The sequence below is a fragment of the Somniosus microcephalus genome, chromosome 17, assembly GCF_052327205.1.
Source record: "Somniosus microcephalus isolate GS21.2 chromosome 17, FLI_Smic_1.0, whole genome shotgun sequence".
NCBI classification, from domain to species: domain Eukaryota; kingdom Metazoa; phylum Chordata; class Chondrichthyes; order Squaliformes; family Somniosidae; genus Somniosus; species Somniosus microcephalus.
Genome location: NC_141003.1, coordinates 37,969,060 through 37,993,225, shown reverse-complemented (window position 1 = coordinate 37,993,225; position 24,166 = coordinate 37,969,060). Strand labels below are relative to the sequence as shown.

Below are 24,166 nucleotides of genomic sequence, written 5' to 3'. Positions count from 1 at the left end.
ACACACTTACCTCTGCACACATGCACCCATTACTCACCTGCACAACGGACATCTCGACCCCTCCAACCCCTGCAGACCGATGGTCCGCCTCGCTAACTTGGCGTGGTTCGGAGCCGTCGGACAGCCCATACTTCAGGGCTAAAAATAGGGATTAGGCAAAAAACTGCCTGTTAACTACCTGTTAACAGGCAGTTAATTAGCACTAATCCCCTTCCCACCTCGGGGAGGTGGCTCCCAGCACAGGTCAGGTACCCGCCTCCTGGGACATTGCACGGAGGCGGGTTGGGGCGGGATGGGTTCCTGCCCCCCGGTTCTGCAATTTTTCCACCACTCCCACCTCCAAATCCGCCTCCCCAGGGCTTGGAAAATCAAGCCCTTAGAGTCTCTGCCATTTCTCTATTTCCCATTATTAATTCCCCAGTCTCATCCTCTAAGGGACCAACATTTACTTTAGCTACTCTCTTCCTTTTTATATACCTGAAGAGGCTCTTACTGTCTGTTTTTATATTATTTGCTGGTTTACTCTCATACTGTATCTTCTCCCTCTTTATAATTTTTTTAGTCATCCTTTGCTGGTTTCTAAAAATTTCCCAATCCTCTGGCCTACCACAAATCTTTGCAACATTGTATGCCTTTTCTTTCAATTTGATACCATCCTTAACTTCCTTAGTTAGCCATGGATGGTGCATCCTTCTCATAGAGCCTTTCTTTCTCACTGGAATACACCTTTGCTGAGATTTATGAAATATCTCCTTAAATGTCTGCCACTGCTGATCTACCATCTTACCCTTTAATCTATTTTCCCAGTCCACTTTAGCCAACTCTGTCTTCATTCCCTTGTAATTGCCTTTATTTAAGTTTAGGACACTAGTTTCAGACCCAAGTTTCTCACCCTCAAACTGAATTTGAAATTCTAACATGCTATGATCACTCTTTCCTAGGGGATCCTTTACTATGAGATCATTAATTAATCCTGTCTCATTACACATTACCAGATCTAAAATAGCTTGCTCCCTGGTTGGTTCCTCAATGTATTGCTCTCAGAAACCATCCCGAATACACACTATGAACTCATCCTCAAGCCTAACCTTGCCAATTTGATTTATCCAATTTATATGATGATTAAAATCGCCCATGATTATTGCAGTATCTTTCTTACAAGCCCCCATTATTTCTTGATTTATACTCTGTCCTACAATATAGCTACTGTTAGGAGGCCTATATACTTCTCCCACCAGTGACTTCTTGTCCTTACTATTTCTTATCTCCACCCAAACTGATTCTACATCTTGAGCTTCTGAGCCAATATTATTCCTCACCACAGCAGTGATCTCATCCTTTATTAACAGAGCTACCCCACCTCCTTTTCCTTTCTGCCTATTCTTCCGAAATGTCAAATACCCCTGAATATTCAGTTCCCAGCCTTGGTCACCTAGCAACAAGTCTCTGTAATGGCTATCAGATCATACCCATTTAATTCTATTTGTGCCATCAACTCATCTATCTTGTTATGAATGCTGCGTGCATTCAGCTAAAGAGCCTTTAATTTTACCTGATCATTTTTCCTTACTCTGACTCTATTTTCTGGTGCACTCTTATGCTTCTGGTTATCGTTACCCCTGTCATTGCCCTGCACTATTGCCTTCTCCTTTCTCTTTGCCTTCCTAAATACCCCTTTACCTGAACCCCTATCATCTATTCCCAGCTTAGGCTTTCTCCCTTCCGATTCTACCCTCAGGTTCCCATCCCCCTGCCAAGCTAGTTTAAACCCTCCCCAACAGCACTAGCAACCCCCGCCCCCGCGAGCATATTGGTCCCGTTCCCGTTGAGGTGCAACCCGTCTGTCTTGTAGAGGTCCCACCTCCCCCAGAAACGGTTCCAATTGCTCAGGAATCTAAAGTCCTCCCTCCTACACCATCTCTCCAGCCACACATTCATCTGCTCTATCTTCCTATTTCTGTACTCACTAGCTACATAAATCAACACATTAAATCCAGTTTGATGGCTACACAAGCCATTCGTCACATGCCAATAGATCCGAACATGCTCCCAAGATTATAATCTTTTCTTGCATAATGTTTTTAAAACCATTCATTCCTTGCCATTCTTATAAAACAAATTTTAGTGCAAAATGTACTCAATCTACAATAAATAGCACAGATTGTATGAATGCACTGACAGTTAAATGAAAGTATAGCTGCAATACAAAAAATGCCAAATTCAATTGGTTATTATTCAAGATATTTACAACAGTTTATTTTTGTCCCTGTAATGGGTTAAATTCAATTATTATCTGTGACAGATGTCACAAACTTTATACATCAAGTTTTCTCTTGTGCTAGTTGCTATTTTATTACTTGGGTTCATAAACGTTTTCTTCTCACATATATTCACTTGGCTGCTGTGGGAGACACGTACATGTAAGGTAGTAAGATTGAAATAGCAATGGATGATACAGAGGCGGCACTGGAACCTTCAGAATATGATCGTTCTGTCAGCAGCGGTGGTGGGAGCAAGTAATGCAGAAGCAAAAAAAAAACGCTCACTTCAAAATTCCAGATTCTGAACTTGAGTCTGTTATCTGAGACATGGAGCTGAGAAAGAAACAGCTATTTGACACAAGAGGTCCAAAAATCAATGTTCGGAGTTTAACTGAATACACACTCAGGACACAAAACCATCCAAAGTTGGTGGTGGAGGCCAAGTTGCCACATTCTCATCTAATATACATATTATCAGCATCACTAAGCATAATGGAAAAGTTACAATAAGGTCCAGCTATACCATTGAGCGAAAGCAGAGATTCCAAAAAAAGGAAGATGCTTGACCTAAAACAGCTATGTGATGGTAGAGAATTTAGAAAAACAGTTGGAACTATGAAAAAAAAATCTTGGCACTATTAACTGGGAAAACTATACTTAAAAATAAAACAACAGTAGAAAAATTGAATGTACTTAGGGCTATTATACAGGATGAGGAAAGTATATATTCCATTTAACAAAGCGTAGAAAGAGGTTTGTGAACCTCAAAAATACTTTAAAAGAAAAGGGAGGGGGGAAATCAAGATTCCTCTAAAAGGCAACTGAGATAGTTAAAGAACAAAACTTCATTACAAAATCTGAAAATTGCGCATTTAGAAAAATGCATCTCACCAGGAACCAATAAGAAGGGGAAAACACAGAGTATAACAATACTGGGGCAAGACTCTTTGTTTCTGCACTGTAGTAACTCTTTTCATGACACCTCCATTGTACACATTTACAGCAGGTATTTACTTGAAGGATGCCTTTAATCAGCAGGACAGCAGAACTGGGGGTCGGAGGGGGTTCTCTTCCAAAGTATATCAATCCTTCAAAAATCTGCGAAGGTGCAGGACTGAAGGGGAGAATATTTAGGTGTAATGGGTCTGTTGGCTGAGGCTCTCTGAAGAATACATTTCCGCCGCTCCTGCTGCAGCCAGAAGAGCATCTCCACTTTGTCCCGTTGCATTTTCTCTAAATATGGCCGGCCCTGTAATCAGAGGTTTGATAAAACATCATTTGGAGGAAAATAGCAGGCAAGTACACCGTGCACAGGAATTAGCATGGAGCGACAAAGTTGAAGGAAAACTAAGTGAAAAGAATTTGCTTGTACTATTTTGTTATCTCCATAGAAAAAAATATAGTTTAACCTATTATTCAGAATGCTTAAGAATTAGCCTTAACTAAAAACAATCTAGAGTTTGGCCTAGAAATTGGGTATAGCCTCATTTGAGGCGTTAGAACTGGCGGAGCGCTAAGTTTATAGCCAGACGAAAGTTATCGCTGCCTGGCGAGATATTGGGTTGCATCGCCCCCAAAGGGGATTGAGGCGCTAATTCAGCCATTGCACGGTGCTCTTAAGGCGCAAAAGTTCAGGCGCTACTCAATATTGATGCGGACGGGCGCAGCGCAGGTGATCTCAATTACGGGAAACCACGAGACCTCCAGGGGCCGGCCGGCTCTTAAAGGGGTGGGTCAGTCAGCCTGAGCTTCAACACCCAACGCCCTGTAGGCCTCAGATTCGGCGCTCGCCCTTGTCTGGCGGTACAAACTTGTTCAGCATGGAGAAGGTTAGACAGAGAGCAGAGCGCTTCAGCACTGAGGCTCTGGACCAGTTGGTGGCTGCAGTTGAACGCCGTCGAGAGGTCCTGTATCCGGATAATGGCAAGAGTCCGAATCAGAAGGCTTACCAACGATCTTGGATGGAGGTTGCTGTGAGGGTCAACTCCAGCAGCATGGCGACCAGGACCCCTGTTCAGTGCAGGAAGAAATTCAACGACCTCACACGGATCGTTAGGGTGAGTGATGGTTTAGCAATCTTCTGATTCCCTCCATCTGCAGCTGACTTCGGGCACCCTGCTGCAATGGTGCCCCAAAGGCCATCTGTCAGCATGCACCCATGGCCCTTTCTGGGCACACACATGGACAGATGTCTCAAGGCCTCATGTAAGGGCTCTTGCACCATGGGGGGCATGCGATGATCTCTCAAGGCATCATGTTACAGAACTTCCCCTTCTTTCCCCTGCAGTCCAAGCTGGCGATGATCCGAAAGGAGCAGCGTCGAACCGGTGGCGGACCTCCACAAGTGGTCACTCTGACGGATCTGGAGGAGAGAGTGCACCAGATACTTGGAGGACGTCTGTCTGGTCCTGTGACCACTGCATCTGCCAACCCCATTACCGACAGCGAGGGTAAGACTCTCACCTTTTTCACCTGTTGCCTTCCACTTGGTCCCCCCGCCAGCATGCATCCTCAGTGTGCAGCCATGTCAGAGCCTTGCCGCAATCTGGCATGCCTTTCAGCAAACCTGTCCTTTTGCCCCGGAGGGCAAGGCAGGTCGTGATGACTGCTGCACAGAGTGCAGATGAGGTGCGTCGCCTGGCTGAGATGAGCAAACAGGCCTGGGTCAGACACACGGAGCTGATGGCTGCAGTCAAGAAGATGCCTGAGTCAATAGATTCATTGGCTAAGAGTATGTTGGACTTCGGGGCAACAATGGAGAGGACTCTCCAGGGCTTTGGGGCAACAATGGACAGGACTCTGCAGGTGTTCGGGGCAACAATGGAAAGGTCTATCCAAGGCTTCGGGGCAACAATGGACAGGACTATCCAGGGCTTCGGCCCAACAATGGCGAGGACTGTCCATGGCTTTGAGTCGGCTATGGAAAGGACTGTTCAGGGCTTCGGACAATCCCTGGAAAGGTCTGTGCAGGGCTTGTCCGAGGCAGTGGAGCGGTCGGCACCTGGCTTGTCCGAAGCAATGGGAAGAACTGTCCAGGCCTTCTCCGAAGCACTGGCACCTGGCACACAGGTCCTCACTGTTGCCACGCAGTCACTTGCTGGGCTCCTCCACAGCCAGATTGACGCAATGCGATCTCTCACTGTAGCCACCCTCTCTGCATCAGTTAGGATCACCCCGGGCCCTTCCAGTCCCATACAAGGCCAGCAATCAGTGGAGCATGCGATTGTGGCGGATGAGCCGAGCCGCTCCCCTCAGATAGCCAGTGTGTCGTCCGACCATGGTGCAGGTGTCCTCTCTCGGCAGGAGACCACTGCACATGCCAGCGCTGGGACGCCTGCATTGCAGCTGCCACCACCTGCAGGCCACACTGCTTCCAGCCATGGTCACATCAAGCATCCTGCGCCGCACCCTCCAAGCCCAGAGGTCGGCCAGGCCGTCCCTCAGGGGCTTCTGCACTTCCAGACAGTCAGCAGGCGTCCCCCAGCCTTGAGGCCGCCACTGGGGTCCAATTACGTAGGAGCAGCAGGGAGGGAAGGGGCCGGCCGCGAAAGAGAAGTCGTTCTCCCTCAAGGGGCCAGTTGTAGAGGGAGGTGCTGAGACGTTTGTTTGTCCAAATTCAAGGACACCTTCACCTGTTGTTATATTTGCAGAAGGTTTGTTGAGTTTTGCGGCTTTGCCGAACAGTTCACAGTTATTTTGAAAGTTATGGTTTCTGTTGACATTACGTTGTTTAGCTGTAATGAAAGACTTTTGTGCCAATAAACAGAAGTTTCAATGTGGCATGGTGCATGTGACTAGTTTCAGTGATGCTGGCATTCAGAGGCCCTCAAACATCCAAAGTGCGCATGAGTTAAGACTCTCATCATTCCGCCACAGGGGTCTCGACACGAGTCCAGATGAGCCTCTGACGTCTGGCCCTTCCACTTTCAGCAGCCCTTCCATCTTCCTCCTCCTCCTCCTCCTCTGCCTGCTCTTCCTCCTCCTCCTCTTCACCCTCCTCCTCCTCCGCCTGCTCTTCCTCCTCCGCCTGCTCTTCCTCCTCCTCCTCCTCCTCCTCCGCCTGCTCTTCCTCCTCCTCCTCCTCCACCTGCTCTGCTGGTCGTTGAAGGACAGCTGGAATTGGCTGGTTGCGTTGATTCGCCAAGTTGTGGAGCATGCAGCAGACGACGACGATGTGTCCCACTTGCTGCGGCGAGTACTGCAGGGATCCCCCCGAATCTTCCAAACATTGGAAACGCTTTTTGACAACACCAATAGTGTGCTGTTTACTGTGCCTGGTCACCTGATGGCCGCTGCTGATCAGCTCTTCTGCTGGGGTGTCGGCCACACGGAGTGTTGTCATCAGCCATGGCCAGAGAGGATAGCCCTTGTCCCCAGTAAGCCAGCCTCGTCTTCGAGGCAGCCCCTCAAAAAGGTTACAAACTGAGGTCAACCGCAGGATGAAGGCATCGTGGCTGCACCCTGGGAAATGCGCGGTGACTGCCATGATGATTTGGCGGTGGTCACAGACCAGCTGCATGTTGAGGGAGTGCAACCCCTTGCGGTTGCGGAAGTCCTAAGGATGATGGCATGGCGCCCTCAAAGCCACGTGTGTGCTGTCACTCGCCCCCTGCACCATGGGGAAGTCCGCAATAGAAGCGACACCCTGCGCGCCCTCCGCCTGCTTGTGCAGGGTCTGAGGAAAGGTAATGATTTGACGCCTTCGCCTATAAAGGGCTTCTGTAACTTGCCGAATGCAACAGTGGACTGCAACCTGAGCGACAGTCACAATGTCCCCAATGGCTGACTGAAAGGATCCGTTGGCATAAAAATGGAGGCCATCAGTCAGTGTAGCCATCACGGACAGAGAGGTTCTGCAGCGTTCACGCGGCTGCAGATCCTGACCAAACAGGTGGCACAGATCAGTAACAATGTCCCTCCAGAATCGGAGCCTTCCCAAACACTGCTCCTCCGACATGTCAAGGCTTGTCACCTGCTGCCTAAAGACCCTCGCAGCTTCCCGTCGGATTGGCCGACCTCCATTGCCCCTCCTCCTTTTGGCCAATCCCGGCCCTCTCTCCCGCCGTCTCTCTGCCCCTTCACAGTGTTGGGCGATGAGGCCGTCGCCCTCCAAACAAGCTCTCATTCCGATGCCAGTTGGTCAAAAGGCTTTTAGGTGTAGTGCTGCAAGTGCTTCGGACAGGTTTGAAGGACCCAAGTACTGTGAAGCTAAATTCCCAGAACTCCGCTCCACATTAGCTCGCCAACTCTCTCTAGCAACTATCGCAATGAGCAGGCCAAGTGGCAGAAGATTCTGCACTAAAGCTGTCCCCTTTAAATAGCGCCCCCCTACTCCAAGAAGGGCCTGTTAGCCCTCCTCCGAACTGTCACTAATAGCGCTGGGCGCTAAGGCTCCGGGCGCCACCCAATATGCGCTCAGGCGCTCCTAGAAGGCGTTGCACACTGAAATGACGTCATGAACTGCTTGCGCTCGCGGGCGCGCGCAAACACTTAGCGCAGGCGCTAAATGTATAGTCAATATCTGAGTTGTCGCTATCTTCATAGCGTCCGCCCCAACATAGGGCATCGCCCCAATTCTAGGTCTCTTTAGGCGCTCAGCGCCGGCGCTATCAACCCAATTTCTAGGCCTTTAAGTCTTAAGTTCTTGAACAAATAAACTGATACACAAAAGCTTATATACAGTTTAAACAGGAAATTTCATTAAAATAGTGATGTCCAATAACATTGTCTGAATTTCTTATTTAAATGGTATATCTGGTATAAACATACAAGTTCCCAGCACAAAAATACAACTATTCTTACACAGAAAGCAAAGATTTTATTGCTATTGTACAATGGCACCTCTACCTTGAAGGTAACTACATCCTCAAAATTGTTTTTCATTTTCTTTAAAATTTTTGACAATTGACTTTCAATTTTTGATATATTAGAATAAAACTTATCCCTCTTTTGGGACTCTTTTAATCTCGCAGATGAAGTACCCCAGGAACCTGTAACACACAAAATGCAGAAATAGTGCAGCATTACCATCAACTTTCTCTAGAAAGGTAGAATTTAGTCAGCTTTTTCCATAAAGGTGCTATTCAATACCCTATAGTGCAATAATAGCAAGTAACAAGAGGAAGATTTTTTTTGTAAAGTAATACTGCATCTGCTGAAAGTCCACAGTAAAAACAGAAAAGGCTGGACATGTACAGATCAGTCAGCATCTGAGAAAATCTCATAAAACCATAAACTTTCACAGCACAATAGGAGGCCATTCGGCCAATCATGTCTGTCTGAAAATTTCTAGAACAATTTAAATTGAATCACAATGCCCTGCTCTCTCCCCATAGCCCTGAATCTTCAAAAGCTTGAAATATTTATCCAATTAATCTCTTAAAAGCGGCAACAGACTCTGCTTCAACTATTCCCTGTCACAAAACACCCAAGAACCTGCTGGGTAAAGACATATCTCCTCATCCCTTTCCTCACTCTTAGTGACAATTTGAAATAATCAGTCTTTCCTATTTACAGGTGCTGAATGCCATGCATTTTGCAGCTGTTTCTGCTTTTAGCTGTAAAGTGTTCTTTGTTGAGTAATGGATGACAAAATTAATATATTTCTGAAAGTACAGCTAACAAAAATTGAGTTAATTACTGGGATTGTGCAAATGCTAGAGTAACCATTTTTGTTAAATATCTAAGAACATAAGACATAGGAGCAGGACTAGGCCATTCGGCCCTTTGAGCCTGCTCCGCCATTCAATGAGATCATGGCTGATCTTCTGCCTCAATTCCATTCACTGGCCTTATCACCATATCCCTTGATGCCCTTACTAATCAGAAATCTGTCAACTTCTGTTTTGAATATACCCAATGACTGAGCCTCCACAGCCCTCTGGGGTAGAGAGTTCCAAAGATTCACCACCCTCTGTGTGAAGAAATTTCTTTTCATCTCAGTCCTCAATGGCCTACCCTTTATCCTGAGGCTGTGGCCCCCGGTTCTAGACTCCCCAGCCAAGGGAAACATTCTCCCAGCATCCACCCTATCAAGCCCTGTAATAATTTTGTATGCTTCAATGAGATCCCCTCTCATTCTTCTGAATTCAAGAGAATATCCTTCCTTAGATAAGGAGACCAAAATTGTACACAGTACTCCAGGTGTGGTCTCACCAAGGCCCTATCACAGAATCACAGAAACCCCACAGTGCAGATAGAGGCCATTTCGGCCCATCGAGCCTGCACCGACACATATCCCACCCGATCCCCGTAACCCCACGTATTTAATCCCCCTAACACTAAGGGTCAATTTATCATAGCCAATCAACCTAACCCGCACATCTTTGGACTGTGGGAGGAAACCGGAGCACCTGGAGGAAACCCACGCAAACACGGGGAGAATGTGCAAACTCCACACAGACAGTCGCCCGAGGCCGGATTCGAACCCGGGTCCCTGGCGCTGTGAGGCAACAGTGCTAACCATAATTGGAGTAAAACTTCTTTACTCCTGTACTAAAATCCTCTTGTAATGAAGGGCAGCATACCATTTGCCTTCCTAATGGCTTTCTGCACCTGCACATTCACTTTCAGTGACTCATGTACAAGGACACCCAGGTCCCTTTGAGCATCTGCATTCCCCAATCTTTCACCATTTAGGAAATACTCTGCCTTTCTGTTTTTTCTACCAAAGTGGATAACTTCACATTTATCCACATTATAATCCATCTGCCATGTTCTCGCCCACCCACTGAGCCTGTCAAGATCCCCTTGAAGCCTCTTCACATCCTCTTCGCAACTGACACTGCCACCTAGCCTTGTATCATCAGCAAATTTGGAAATGTTACATTTAGTCCCCTCATTCAAATCATTGATATAGATTGTGAATAGCTGGGGCCCAAGCACTGATCCTTGTGGTACCCCACTAGTCACAGCCTGCCTGTAAGAATTCGCAATAATTTACAGTTCTGAAGATTAATTTTTTTGATTAAAGAATCCCTGGGCGTTGTGCTTTTAAATTTCATGGGATAAAAATGGCTGTCACACCACATGGCCGAAGCCAAAAGACTTGGAAAGCAGCTTTCTGTGTCTGGAAGTAAGGTTCAATGGAGCTGCCAATCAAAGGGGAGTCCCCACCCCCCCTGCAGCAGGACAATCGATGTCTGTTTACAAAACATTCTACAATGTTGACTCTAAGATCGAGTGCTTGAAACTGCCAGCATGTACAAAGGAACTTTGTTTGCTAAGCACTCAAGACTGTCAATCAATTGTGTTTCCAGATGACCACAGGACAATGCTTTGTTTATAAAGCAATTGAATGCTATTAGCATTTGTTTGTATATCGAGTGGATACATCTAAACTGCAGAAGGGACTTTTGGATCTTGAATGGGAACCGTTTAAGAACTGAATGGGTTTAAATCACCTAGCATTCTGGACAATAGAGCAGTTGTATTTCCCTTTTGTTTCAGCCCAGGGAGCTCCGGAAGACACATTAACCCAGTCCAACCACTCTGAGTTAGCCAATCACAGCTTTCTCTTGTGTATTGGACCCTTTGGGTGGGAATTTTGCACACAGCCCTTGCAGGGCAGAATGGCAGGACCTCACCAGGTATATAAGATAGCTGCTGAGAAGCTATCTCTCTCTCTTTTTACTTCGCTGGACCACAGGTGAGCAGGGTGTTCTGACTCCTCAACAAGGCAACCTAGCAGGAGTTAGGGGTGGTGATTTGAGGGTAATAGCTAAGATTGTTTAAGTAACATTGGAGCCATTTTATCCCTCGTTTTCGCCGTCTGCAACCCCCTGTTATATAGTTTTACTGTAATTACTGTGTTCGTGTGGTATAGTTTATTCTTTTGATTGTAGTTTATTTAGGTAATAAAACTTGATTTTTCTCTCATCCAAACCACTTGTCCGTTTTAATATCATTAATTATAAGTTCCTCCACTCAGAACTGAAGGAGGGGTAGTGATTCGAAACTGCTGTTTGTAAATTGGTTTAGAGTGCAGCAGCAAAAGGCTGCTGACCAGGTGAATTACCGTAAACCAGGTAAAAGGTTGGAATTGGTCAGAGCTCAGAGGCAAAGGCTGCTGGCCAGGTAAATTACCATAAACCAGTTAAAAGATGCCCCCCTTACAGCCATCCTGAAAAAGACCTGTTTAACCCTACTCTTTGTTTTCTGTCTGTTAGCTAATTCTCAATCCATGCTAGTATATTACCCCCAATTCCATGTGCCCTAATTTTGTTCACCAACCTCTTGTGTGGGACCTTATCAAAGGCCTTCTGAAAATCCAAATACACCACATCTACCGGTTCCCCTTTGTCTACTCCACTAGTTACATCCTCAAAGAACTCCAATAGGTTTGTCAAACAGGACTTCCCTTTCATAAATCCATGTTGACTGTGCCCAATCTTACTATTAGTTTCTAAGTGCCCAGTTATTGCCTCCTTTATAATAGATTCCAGCATTTTCCCAACTACTGATGTGAGGCTAACAGGTCTGTAGTTCCCCGTTTTCTCTCTCCCTCTTTTCTTAAATAGCGGGGTTACATTTGCTATCCTCCAATCTGCAGGAATCGTTCCAGAATCTATAGAATTTTGGAAGATGACAACCAATGCGTCCACTATCCCAATGGCCACCTCTTTCAAAACCCTAGGAGGTAGGTCATCCAGTCCTTGAGATTTATCGACTTTTAGTCCCATTAATTTTGCTAGTACTGTTTTTTAACGAATAATAATTTTTTTTAATTCCTCATTCTCGCCACACCCTTGGTTTTCTCGTATTTCTGGGAGGTTTTTGTGTCTTCCTCTGTGAAGACAGAAACAAAGGGGTCGATTTTCCTGGAGCTGTCAGGCGGGCTTTCAGGCATGTTGGGGGGGGGGGAAAATCGCAAAAATAGGGGGTTGCGACCCCCCCCCCCGCCGCCTGATTCCCCGCCCCGTCCGATTTTCACCCAGGCATTTCTGTCCGACCCGAATCAGTCCAGCCCACAGCAGGCGGGACTGGTCTTCAGGCACCTTAATCACCAATAATTGGCATTTATAATGCCATTTTAAAGGGCTCTTGCTATTTTCAGCCTTTTCCCACATTAAACATGCCTGGTGGGAACCCCGCTGATGAAACCTGGCGTGAACAATATCGGCTTGCTGACTATCAGCTGCAGGTCAATCAGGAAAAAAGAGATTTAATCAGACATCATTTGTAGGTTGCAGGACCTTCTTGTTTCAGGCTTGGGGCAACTTGTTCCAGGCTTAGGCACAGCTGTGGAAGGTTGGAGCCTCACACACTTCTCCAGTGTGAGCTCCTGGGAAGCCCCTCTCGCCACCCTCACTTAGCGCTTCCTCAACGGAGGCATCTACCAGAAGCATGGGAGGCCTTTTTTTCCTTCCCTTCTTGGCATTAGAGGATCTCCAGCAGCAGAGGTGGCAGCAGCAATCCAGCAACAACAGAAGCACCAGCAACAGCAGCATCAGCAACAGCAGCAGCAGGAGTGACAGGCTGCGGCTCACCCACCTGAGGCAGCACAGGCCAGAAGGGGCCAGCGCATGGAAGGCCGTCGGCGCAGGAGATACCCCCCAAACAGGGTCTACAGACACAGGGTCAGCTACCTCAACATGACTGAGCAGCAGTGCCAAAGGCGGCTCCGACTTTCGCGAGAGGTTGTGACTGACATCTGCGCAATGCTGCAGCAAGACCTGGAGCCCAGAGCACCAGGTCGACACTCCTTACCAGTGGCCATCAAAGTCACCACCGCACTCCACTTTTTTGTCTCAGGCTCCTTCCAGGGATCAGCAGCAGACATCAGCGGCATCTCCCAGGCGGCCGCACACACTTGCATCACGCAGGTAACTGATGCCCTCTTTGCCCTCGCGCACAATCACATCCATTTCACCAGGGATCGCGCAAGTGCGAGGGCACGAGCGCGTGGATTAGCTCAGCTGGCAGACTTTCCAAGGGTGCAGGGCATCATTGACTGCACACATGTGGCCCTTAGGGCACCCCATCGCAATCCAGGAGTTTCTGTCAACCGCAAGGGCTTCCAAACCCTTAACGTTCAGCTGGTGTGTGACCACAAGAAGGTGATTTTGCATGGTTGTGCCAAGTACCCTGGCAGCTGCCATGACTCCTTCATACTGCGCCAGTCTACTGTGCCTCCGCTATTCAGGCCGCCAGACCAACTTCAGGGATGGCTATTTGGAGACAAGGGCTATCCCCTGCGGACTTGGCTAATGACGCCGTTGAGGAGACCAACCAATGAAGCTGAGGAGCGCTACAACTCCAGCCACATTTCCAGCAGATGCATTATCAAGCAAACCATCGGATTGCTGAAGATGCGCTTCAGATGCCTGGATGGACCAGGTGGAGCCCTACAGTACTCAGCAGCCAGGGTCTCCAAAATCGTCGTGGTTTGCTCTGTACTTCACAACATGGCACAGCGTCGTGGCTTGCAGATTCCTCAGGACCAAGTGGCTCCTCACAGACCCGTCTCGGATGAAGATGATGCCGAGAAGGAGGAGGAGGGCAAAAACGACCATCCTGCAGAGATCCATCAACCAGCGGCACCATTACGTGAGAACATTGCTGCCTGGGATGCAAGGAACGCACTCATCCTGGCCAGATTTGCTTAGCCTAGTACATCAAACACTGTAGCCTCGCTGCTTCTTACCTGAGCATGGACAATGGCCAAACCCGACGCATTCCTACCTATTTGACCAGCATCCTGACAACTGCAAGTAATCCTAAGGCCTCAGTGTGAAATCCCCATTCGCCAAATGACACACGCCACAACTGCAGCAGTTGCCATCAGATTTTTTATAAACATGATACTGATGACATAATAACTATATACAAAACTTTTCACCCAAGTGACTACCCTTGTGATTAGTGGTGCTTTATTTTTCTCTTACGCGTGCTCCTACGTAGTGGTTCCCCTATGGCTTCAGCAGATGTGGAGCCCCCTTGCTGACTTTCCTGCTGCTCTTGTCTCGACACCTTTGGCGGGCGTCCTCTGGGGTGGTGAGCCTGTGAGGGCTCGCCAGCAGTCTGCTGCTCCTGCGGCTGTGCAGGGGTTGAGACGCCTATCTCACTTCGGTGTGGACTCCGGCGGGGCTCTGACCGAGGGCTCTGCAGTGGCATGGAAGTGTGAGCGCGTGGAGAGGCGCCCCCACTTCCTTGAGGTGTGCCAACAATCTCCCTCTCATGGGTCAGGTCCCCCTCAGCACCTGCAAGTGGCTGGAGAGTACCTTGCTGCACATCATGGGGGCCATAGGGACCCGTATCTGCACTGGAAGTCCTACTCAGAAGGACTTCCATGAAGGTCTGGTTTCTGTGTTCAATAGATGCCCATCGCTCCTCAAGAGATGTCATTCTATTCTGAACACTCACCATGTTTTCCATACCCTGGCGACTAAGTGCCTCCATGGCCATAACCCTCCTCTCCTCGGCCGTAGCCCTCCTCTCCTCTACCGTAGCCATCCTCTCCTCTACGGTAGCCAGCCTTACCATGGAGGTAGCAATCTTTTCCACGGAGGTAGCCATCCTTTCCGTGGTGATGCGTTCATGCGCCAATGACTCCACTAAGGCTCTGCACATGTTAGAAATATAGAAACATAGAAGATAGGAGCAGGAGTAGGCCATTCGGCCCCTCGAGCCTGCTCTGCCATTCAATGAGATCATGGCTGATCGTCCAAATTCAGTACCCTGTCCCTGCCTTCTCCCCATATCCCTTGATCCCTTTAGCCTTAAGAAATATATCCAACTCCTTCTTGAATATATTTAATGAACTGGCCTCCACCGCCCTCTGTGGCAGAGAATTCCACAGGTTCACCACTCTCTGGGTGAAGAAATTCCTCCTCATCTCAGTCCTAAATGGCTTACCCCTTTTATCCTTAGACTATGACCCCTGGTTCTGGACTCCCCGGCCATCCTGCATCTAGTCTGTCCAGGCCTGACAGAATTTTATAGGTTTCGATGAGATCCCCTCTCAATCTTCTAAACTCCAGTGAGTATAAGCCCAATCGACACAATCTCTCCTCATACGTCATTCCTGCCATCCCAGGTATCAGCCTGGTGAATCTTCGCTGCACTCCCTCCATGGCAAGAACATCCTTCCTCAGATAAGGTGACCAAAACTGCACACAATACTCAAGGTGCGGTCTCACCAAGGCCCTGTACAATTGCAGCAAGACATCCTTGTTCCTGTACTCGAACCCTCTTGCTACGAAGGCCAACATACCATTTGCCTTCTTAACCGTCTGCTGCACCTGCATGCTTACCTTCAGCGACTGGTGCACAAGAACACCCAGGTCTCTTTGCACTTCCCCTTCTCCCAATCTATTGCCATTCAAATAATAATCTGCCTTCCTATTTTTGCCACCAAAGTGGATAACCTCACATTTATCCACATTATAGTGCATTTGCCATGTTTCTGCCCAATCATCCAACCTGTCCAAATCGTACTGGAGTTTCACGACATCCTCCTCACAGCATACCCTCCCACCCAGCTTTGTGTCATCTGCAAATTTGGAGATATTACATCCAATTCCCTCATCCAGATCATTAATATATATATTGTGAACAGCTGGGGTCCTAGGACTGATCCTTGCGGTACCCCACTAGTCACTGCCTGCCACTCGGAAAACGACCCGTTTATTCCAACTCTTTGCTTTCTATCCGCCAACCAGTTCTCTATCCAAGTCAATACCTTGCCCCCAATCCCATGTGCCTTAATTTTGCACGCTAATCTCTTATGCGGGACCTTATCGAAAGCCTTCTGAAAGTCCAAATACACCACATCCACTGGTTCTCCCTTATCTATTCTACCAGTTACATCCTCAAAAAATTCCACTAGATTAGTCAAGCACGATTTACCTTTTGTAAATCCATGTTGACTTTGTCCGACCCTGTCACTGCTTTCCATTCTTTACATCTTTTATAATGGACTCTAGCATTTTCCCCACTTCCGATGTCAGGCTTACCGGTCTATATTTCCCCGCTTTTTCTCTACCACCTTTTTTGAATAGTGGGGTAACATTAGCTACCCTCCAATCCATGGGTACTGTTCCAGAGTCTATCGAGTTCTGGAAGATGACCAGCAATGCATCTACTATTTCCAGGGCCACTTCCTTAAGTACCCTGGGATGTAGATTATCAGGCCCAGGGGATTTATCGGCCTTCAGTCCCATCAATTTTCCTAACACCAATTCCCTACAAATACTGATTTCTTTCAGTTCCACCCTTTCATCAGACCCTATGTTCCCTGGCATCTCTGGGAGGTTATTTGTGTCCTCCTTTGTGAAGACAGAACCAAAATATGTATTTAGTTGGTCTGCCATTTCTTTGTTCCCCATTATAAATTCCCCTGATTCTGACTGCAAAGGACCTACGCTTGACTTCACCAATCTTTTTCTCTTCACATATCTATAAAAGCTTTTATAGTCAGTTTTTATGTTCCCTGCAAGCTTACTCTCATATTCTATTTTCCCCTTCTTAATTAATCCCTTTGTCCTCCTTTGTTGAATCCTAAACTGATCCCAATCCTCAGGATTATTGCTTTTCCTGGCCAATTTATATGTCCTCTCCTTGGATCTTATGCTATCCCTAATTTCCCTTGTTAGCAACGGTTGAGTCACCTTTTATGTTTTATTTTTATGCCAAACTGGGATGAACAAATTCTGTAGTTCAGCCATTCGGTCTTTGAATGTTTGCCATTGCCTATCCACCGTCAACCCTTTGAGTGACATTCCCCAATCAATCCTACCCAACTCACGCCTCAGACCATCATAATTTCCTTTATTTAAATTTAGGACCATAGTCTCTGAGTCAACTATTTCATTCTCCATCTTAATGAAGAATTCGATCATATTATGATTGCTCCGACCCAAGGGGCCTCGTACAACAAGATTGCTAATTAATCCTTTCTCGTTACATAATACCCAGTCTAAGATGGCCTGATCTCTGGTTGGTTCCTCGACATATTGGTCCAGGAAACCATCCCGTAAACACTCCAGGAATTCCTCCTCCACAGTATTGTTACTAATTTGATTAGCCCAATCTATATGTAGATTAAAGTCACCCATGATGACTGCTGTGCCCTTATTGCACGCTTCTTTAATTTCCCTTTTAATGCCATCCCCAACCTCCGCCTTACTGTTTGGAGGTCTGTATACCACTCCCACTAACGTTTTCTGCCCCTTAGTATTTCTCAATTCTACCCATACAGATTCCACATCATCAGAGCTAATATCCTTCCTTACAATTGTGTTAATCCCTTCTTTAACCAGTAATGCTACCCCACCTCCCTTTCCTTTTTGCCTATCTTTCCTGAATATCGAATACCCCTGGATGTTGAGTTCCCAGCCTTGGCCATCCTTGAGCCACGTTTCCGTAATCCCAACCAAATCATATTCGTTTACTTCTATTTGCACAGCCAATTCATCCACCTTATTACGAATGCTCCTCGCATTAAGACACAAAGCCTTCAGGCTTGTTTTTTTAACGCTCTTAGACCTATTAGAATTATTATTTACTGTGGCCACATTTGATTTAAACCATTGGTTTCTCTGACTGCCACTTTTGTTTTTCTCCTTCCTATCTTTTGCTTTTATCCTTGTTTCCCTTTCCTCTGTCTCCCTGCTCAGGTTCCCAACCCCCTGCCATTTTAGATTAAACCCTCCCCCAGAGCACTAGCAAACACTCCCCCTTGGACATCGGTTCCAGCCCTGCCCAGGTGCAAACCGTCCGGTTTGAACTGGTCCCACCTCCCCCAGAACCGGTTCCAATGTCCCAGGAACTTGAATCCCTCCCCGTTGCACCATTCCTCTAGCCACGTATTCATCTGAAATATCCTTCTATTTCTACTCTGACTAGCTCTGGACTCCTCCATTCGCTCCACACTCACAGCGACCCTGGAGACAAAACCTGCCAGAGACTCCTGCATCTGTGCATGGAGATCCATCACCTCTTCTCTTGCGAATGGACCCAGAGGCAGAGGGTCAACATGCAGCTGAGCTGAGCTGGCAGAGTCCTGCGCCATTCCGACGAAGACTTTCCACTGCTGTCCCTGTCTCCACAATCTGTTGATGCTCACGTGAGCTGTGAAACACCAGGTGACAACAATACTCTATGTCCCGAAGGTCCCCCCGAGGTGTGAGTGTCTGCGCGGGTGCTGGGTGCGCATACTTCTGCTGACGCTGCGCCCTCAGAGGTTGGAGCTACATTGCCGCCATCGGGTTCGGTACGAAGCCAGACGCAAGGAAAATAGCGTTGCTGCTCACGGTTGCAGGCCCGCAGGCGATAGAGGTATTTAATACGTTTGTATTTGATCAAGAGGAGGACAGAGAAAAAATGGATGATGTGCTAAAGAAGTTTGATACACATTGTTCTCCCAAAAAGAACAAGACCTATGAGAGGTACGTGTTCGGTTCACGGACACAGCAGCAAAATGAGACTTTTGATAGCTTTGTGACCGATCTGAAACTGAAAGCACAGACATGTAATTTCTCTGAACTGAAATCATCCATGATTCGTGACCAGATTGTGTTTGGTATTCATGATAAAAATGTCAGGGAACGTCTGTTGAGAGAAACCTAACTAACATTGGAGGATGCTGTGAAAATATGCCATGCCAGTGAGCTAGCTCAGCAGCACGCAAAGACTTTCAGTGAAATTAATAATGGTGCGACTGTAGTGAGTGACAGTGCAGCTGTCGGTGCTGTGTCCTGCAAGGGGAAGAAACGTGGGCAGAACAAGAATGCAAAGCAATCGGAGGATGGAACTTTCAATTGTAAACGCTGTGATTACCAGCACCAGTCAAGACAATGCCCAGCATTTGGGAAAATGTGCACAAAATGTAATGGAAAGAATCACTTTGCCAAACAATGCTTTTCAAAAGTAAAAACAAAAAGAACATAAAGTTAATGCAGTAAAAGAGGACACTGATTTAAGTGAGACAATTTTTGTAGGAATGGTGTCATGTGACAATATCAAAAAGGATACAGAAAATGTGCAGCCCTCAGGAATGGACAATGCTGAACATAAAGTTAATGCAGTAAAAGAGGACAAATGGATGATGCCACTGCAGGTAAATGGAGCATTAGTTACATTGAAACTAGACACTGGGGGCAAAAGCAAACTTAATCAGTATGAGTGACATTAAAAATATGAAAGAAAAACCCAAAATACAGAAAAAGTCAGTACTACTGAAGAACTATAATGACAGAAAATTGATAACTTAGGTGTATGCAGACTTAAAGTGACAGTCAAAGACAAAGTGCATCATCTCATGTTTTCTGTTGTGGCTGAAGGACTTGATTCACTACTAGGTGACATAGCTTGTGAGGACTTAGAACTGGTCAAGAGAGTCTACCGTATAAACTGTGCCATAAGCAGACCAGATGACTCAGTGGATTCTGTAGTGAGTAATTTCCAGGATGTGTTCAAAGGATTTGGAGTTCTACCATTCACATACAAGATCCAGCTAAAGGAGGATGCTCAGCCAGTGGTACATGCTCCATGGAGAGTTCCAGCACCCCTGCGTGACCGGCTCAAGAAAGAACTGGACAGAATGACCACACTAGGAGTCATGAGGAAAGTCGAAGAGCCAACAGACTGGGTTAACTCCATGGTATGTGTAAAGAAAAAGAACAATGATCTAAGAGTATGCATGGATCCAAAGGACTTAAATGCAAACATAAAACGTGAACACTACCAGATTCCCATGCGAGAAGAAATCACCAGTGAAATGTCAGGTGCCAGATGTAATGTATATACCTTAAAGTGGGGAACTATCTTTTACAGCTCATGTATACTGCAGTACCGGCAGTGACCACACCTATATATAGCCCTGAGTAGTAATCTGTACAGATCAGTTCCACTGTGAGCCACGTTGAGTAAACACCTGTTGTACCGTTCTCCGCAGTCTGTGTCTTATTGTACACGGACACTACATTGGCGACGAGGCAGGTTCGAACCTACCTGCAACTCTGCATCACCTCCCGGGGATTCATTCCTGGAGATCAGTGGATTGGAGGTCAAGGCCAGAGACTCGGGCGTCGACCACGGGCAACTGCCCAGTCATCCAGCAGAGACTCGAGAATTGCGGGGGAGGCTGTCGAGAGCCAGGCTTGGCTTTCCAGTCGAGGTGGTCCAGCGAAACGGGCTGGCAACAGGTAGTGCGCAGACCCTTCCCGGACAGCGGCGGGCTAGAGCCCGACCGAGCGGCACAGCAAAGGGCCGAGCAGTGTCGACGGGGGAGAGAGAGGGCAGAGTGCACAGGGCGCAGCCGCTGTTCAGGGGCCGAGCAGCGTCGGAGAGAGGGAGAGAGAGACGCGCAGAAACCCGCGAGGCACCGCCATTGCCATGAGGACCGCCGAGAGCGGCGTTGGCAGCAGCGCAGGAGAAGCGCGCGAAACCTACAGGGCGCCGCCATTGCCACGAGAACCGCCGGGAGTGGCGTCGGCAGCAGCGGGGGAGGAAGGAAAGCACGGGAGACGCAATTTTAAGCCATTGGGATACGCCATCTTAAACCACACCCAAAATGCCGAAGAGTGGCAGTATCACCGCATTTGACAATGAAGTCGAAGATTCGACTACATATGTCGAACGAATAGAGGTGTACTGCAAGGCAAATGGGGTGTCAGATGACAAGGAAGTGTCGGTATTGTTAAATTTAATGGGTGCAAAGACGTATGGTTTATTACGAAATCTAGTAACCCCAACGAAGCCAATGGAAAAGAGTTTTGAAGACATAGTAACGATACTAAAGGAACATTTAAACCCCACACCGCTGCTGATAGCAGAAAGATTCAAGTTTCACAAACGGAACCAGCATAAGGATGAAAGCAATGCTGATTATTTAACAGAACTGTGCAAACTATCGAAACACTGCCAGTTTGGAGCGGGACTGGCAGATACCTTAAGGGACAAGTTTGTGTGTGGGCTTCAAAGTGAAGGAACCCAGAAACGGCTGTTATCTGAAAAGGACATAACGCTGGAAAAGGCTTTCAGCATTGCGGTATCATATGAAGCAGCAGCACGGGGCGCTGCAGAGATACAACAGAGACCGCAAGAATATGGCACAAACGAAATGTCATATGGAACAGAGAAGTGCTATTGCTGCGGCAGAACAACACACGACCAGAATGATTGCTGGTTCAAAGACAAAGTGTGCAGACAGTGTGGAAAAGTAGGACACATAGCACGAGTCTGCAGGTCGGGAAAGAAAACCAGCAATAAGAAACCGACCAAAGGAAAGTACAAGAAGGTACATAAGATAACGGAGAATAGTTCAGATGAACAAAAGAGTGATAACGACTCCGAAAGCAGGGAACTGAGTTGTCTGAAACTACATAATGTGATCACAACGGAGGAACACCGAACCATTTGGGTCACTCTCAAGATAGCAGGAGTCCAGGTAAAGATGGAATTGGACACAGGATCAGCCCTAACAGTCATAAACTGATGCGACTACGAGCGGCTATTCTCACACATACCCTTGAGAGATACAAAAATTATTTTGAAGACGTACACGGGGCAAAAAGTCTACCCCAAAGGAAAAATAAGGGTGACCGTTATATATAACGGTAAGGAAACGCCAAAACTAGACCTGTATGTATTGCAAGATGGAGGACCACCATTACTGGGACGTGAATGGATCCGGAAAATACAACTGGATTGGCAATCCATACAGGCACTGACTGTGGCTGACAAAAAGGATGACGACGTCACACCTGGGCGACTGTCAAAGATCCTAACTGACGCGAAAGAAGTGTTCCAGCAAGGACTCGGAACACTAAAAGGCATGACAGCGAGGATTAAAATTGAAGAAAATGCAAGCCCAAAATTTTTTAAGGCCAGACCGGTACTTTATGTGATCCGCCCAGCTGTTGAAGCAGAGCTGGAGAGTCTGGAACGTTCAGGTGTACTGTCCAAGGTAGACTGGAGCGAGTGGGCTACACCCATCGTCCCTGTGATCAAAAAGTCGTTGAGCAGCACGCCTGGGGAACCAAGGAAGGTTCGCATCTGTGGGGACTTTAAGGTAACAGTGAACCCGGTCCTTCACACCGTACAATATCCACTTCTGCGGATTGAAGATATTTTCGCATCGCTATCTGGAGGGAAACGCTTCACTAAGATTGATCTGGCCCAGGCATATCTGCAAATGGAGGTAGAAGAAGCATCAAAAAAATACCTCACAATCAACACCCATAAAGGTCTCTACCAATACAACCGGCTGGTATTCGGGGTAGCATCAGCTCCGGCTATTTGGCAGAGGGCAATGGAACAAGTCCTGCAAGGGATCCCAGGGACCCAGTGTTATTTGGACGACATCCTGGTCACGGGCGAAAATGACAATGATCACCTTGCCAACCTGGAGCAGGTGCTCACTAGATTGCAGGAATATGGGCTCCGAGCTAACCGCCCCAAATGCGAGTTTGTAAGAAAACAGATCTCGTATTGTGGCCACGTTATCGATAAAGAGGGGTTACATAAGTCCCCAGAGAAGATTGAGGCAGTAGTCAAGGCTCTAGCACCGGAAAATGTGTCACAACTGTGGTCGTTCCTTGGGCTGGTAAACTACTACCATAAGTTCTTGCCAAATTTGTCTACAATACTACACCCACTGAACACCTTACTGCAAACTGGGGTGCCATGGAAGTGGAGTGACGAATGTAGACGAGCTTTCCAGAAGAGCAAAACACTAATCACATCGAAAGAGGTATTGGCCCATTACAACCCAGCATTACCAATTCGGTTGGCATGTGATGCGTCACCCTATGGCATTGGAGCGGTGCTGTCGCACAAATTCTTGGACGGCTCAGAGAGACCAATAGCCCTTGCGTCACGATCACTAACCTCAGCCAAGCGTAACTACGCCCAGATTGACAGGGAGGCCCTCAGCCTAGTGTGGGGAGTGAAAAAGTTCAATCACTATCTGCACGGGCAGAAATTCACCTTGCTGACGGATCACCAGCCTCTTGTCTCCATTTTTAATCCGAAGAAGGGCGTTCCGGTGATGACTGCGCAACGACTGCAAAGATGGTCACTTTTTCTAGGGGCGCACCACTATGAGATTGAATATAAGGGCACGAACACAGCATGGAAATGCTGATGGGCTATCACGCCTGCCACTGCCTACTGCGGAGGAAGCACCAGCAGTGGATCCTGTCGAAATATTCCATTCGACTATAGTTGAATACCTACCGGTAACTAACGCTTGTATTGAAAAGGAAACCCGAAATGACCCGACACTGTCTCGGGTATATGATTTGACGGTGAAGGGATGGCCAGCACATGGCGACTCACTGTTGCCAGCATTCTCGACAAGGAGAGAACAGCTGTCAGTGTGCCGCGGGACCTTGATGTGTGGATCCCGAGTGGTAATCCCACCCAAGTTAAGGGATAGAGTGCTCAATGAGCTTCATGAGGGTCATCTGGGAGGGGTAAAAATGAAAAGCCTAGCCAGGGCTTATGTGTGGTGGCCGGGAATCGATAAACAAATCGAGGACCTGACCAAGAGCTGCTCAGGATGCCAGAAAGTCCAAAATGCACCACCACAGGCCCCTCTACACCCATGGGAGTGGCCCTCATCTCCATGGCAACGGGTGCATATTGATTTTGCTGGTCCATTCATGGACTCAATGTTTTTAATAGCCGTGGATGCGCACTCGAAATGGCCTGAGGTCATCAAAATGTCCTCCACCACCACGGAGAAAACTATTGCAGTCCTACGGACCATTTTTGCCAGGAATGGCTTGCCAGAACAGATTTGCTCCGACAACGGACCACAGTTTGTGTCCGAAGAGTTCCGGAGGTTCTTGAAAAAGAATGGGGTAAGGCATTACACATCCGCCCCGTATCATCCAGCCACAAATGGATTGGCTGAGAGGTTCATACAAACCTTTGAAGGCAATAAAGGCTATGTACAA

The 24,166-nt window shown here is 47.4% G+C and overlaps 1 protein-coding gene across 1 annotated transcript in view; it reads right to left on the bottom strand.

The window, feature by feature from the left end:
- Positions 1–2,228: 2,228 nt before the first annotated feature.
- ccdc87 (coiled-coil domain containing 87) overlaps positions 2,229–24,166 on the bottom strand; it is a 147,471-nt gene continuing 125,533 nt past the window's right edge. The window contains exons 16-17 of the mRNA XM_086010195.1: positions 8,109–8,251; positions 2,229–3,510 (exon numbers count right to left, since the gene is read on the bottom strand). Coding sequence (XP_085866321.1) covers positions 3,352–3,510; positions 8,109–8,251 — 302 coding nt within the window. The 3' untranslated portion in view covers positions 2,229–3,351. The remainder of the gene's footprint in view (positions 3,511–8,108; positions 8,252–24,166) is intronic.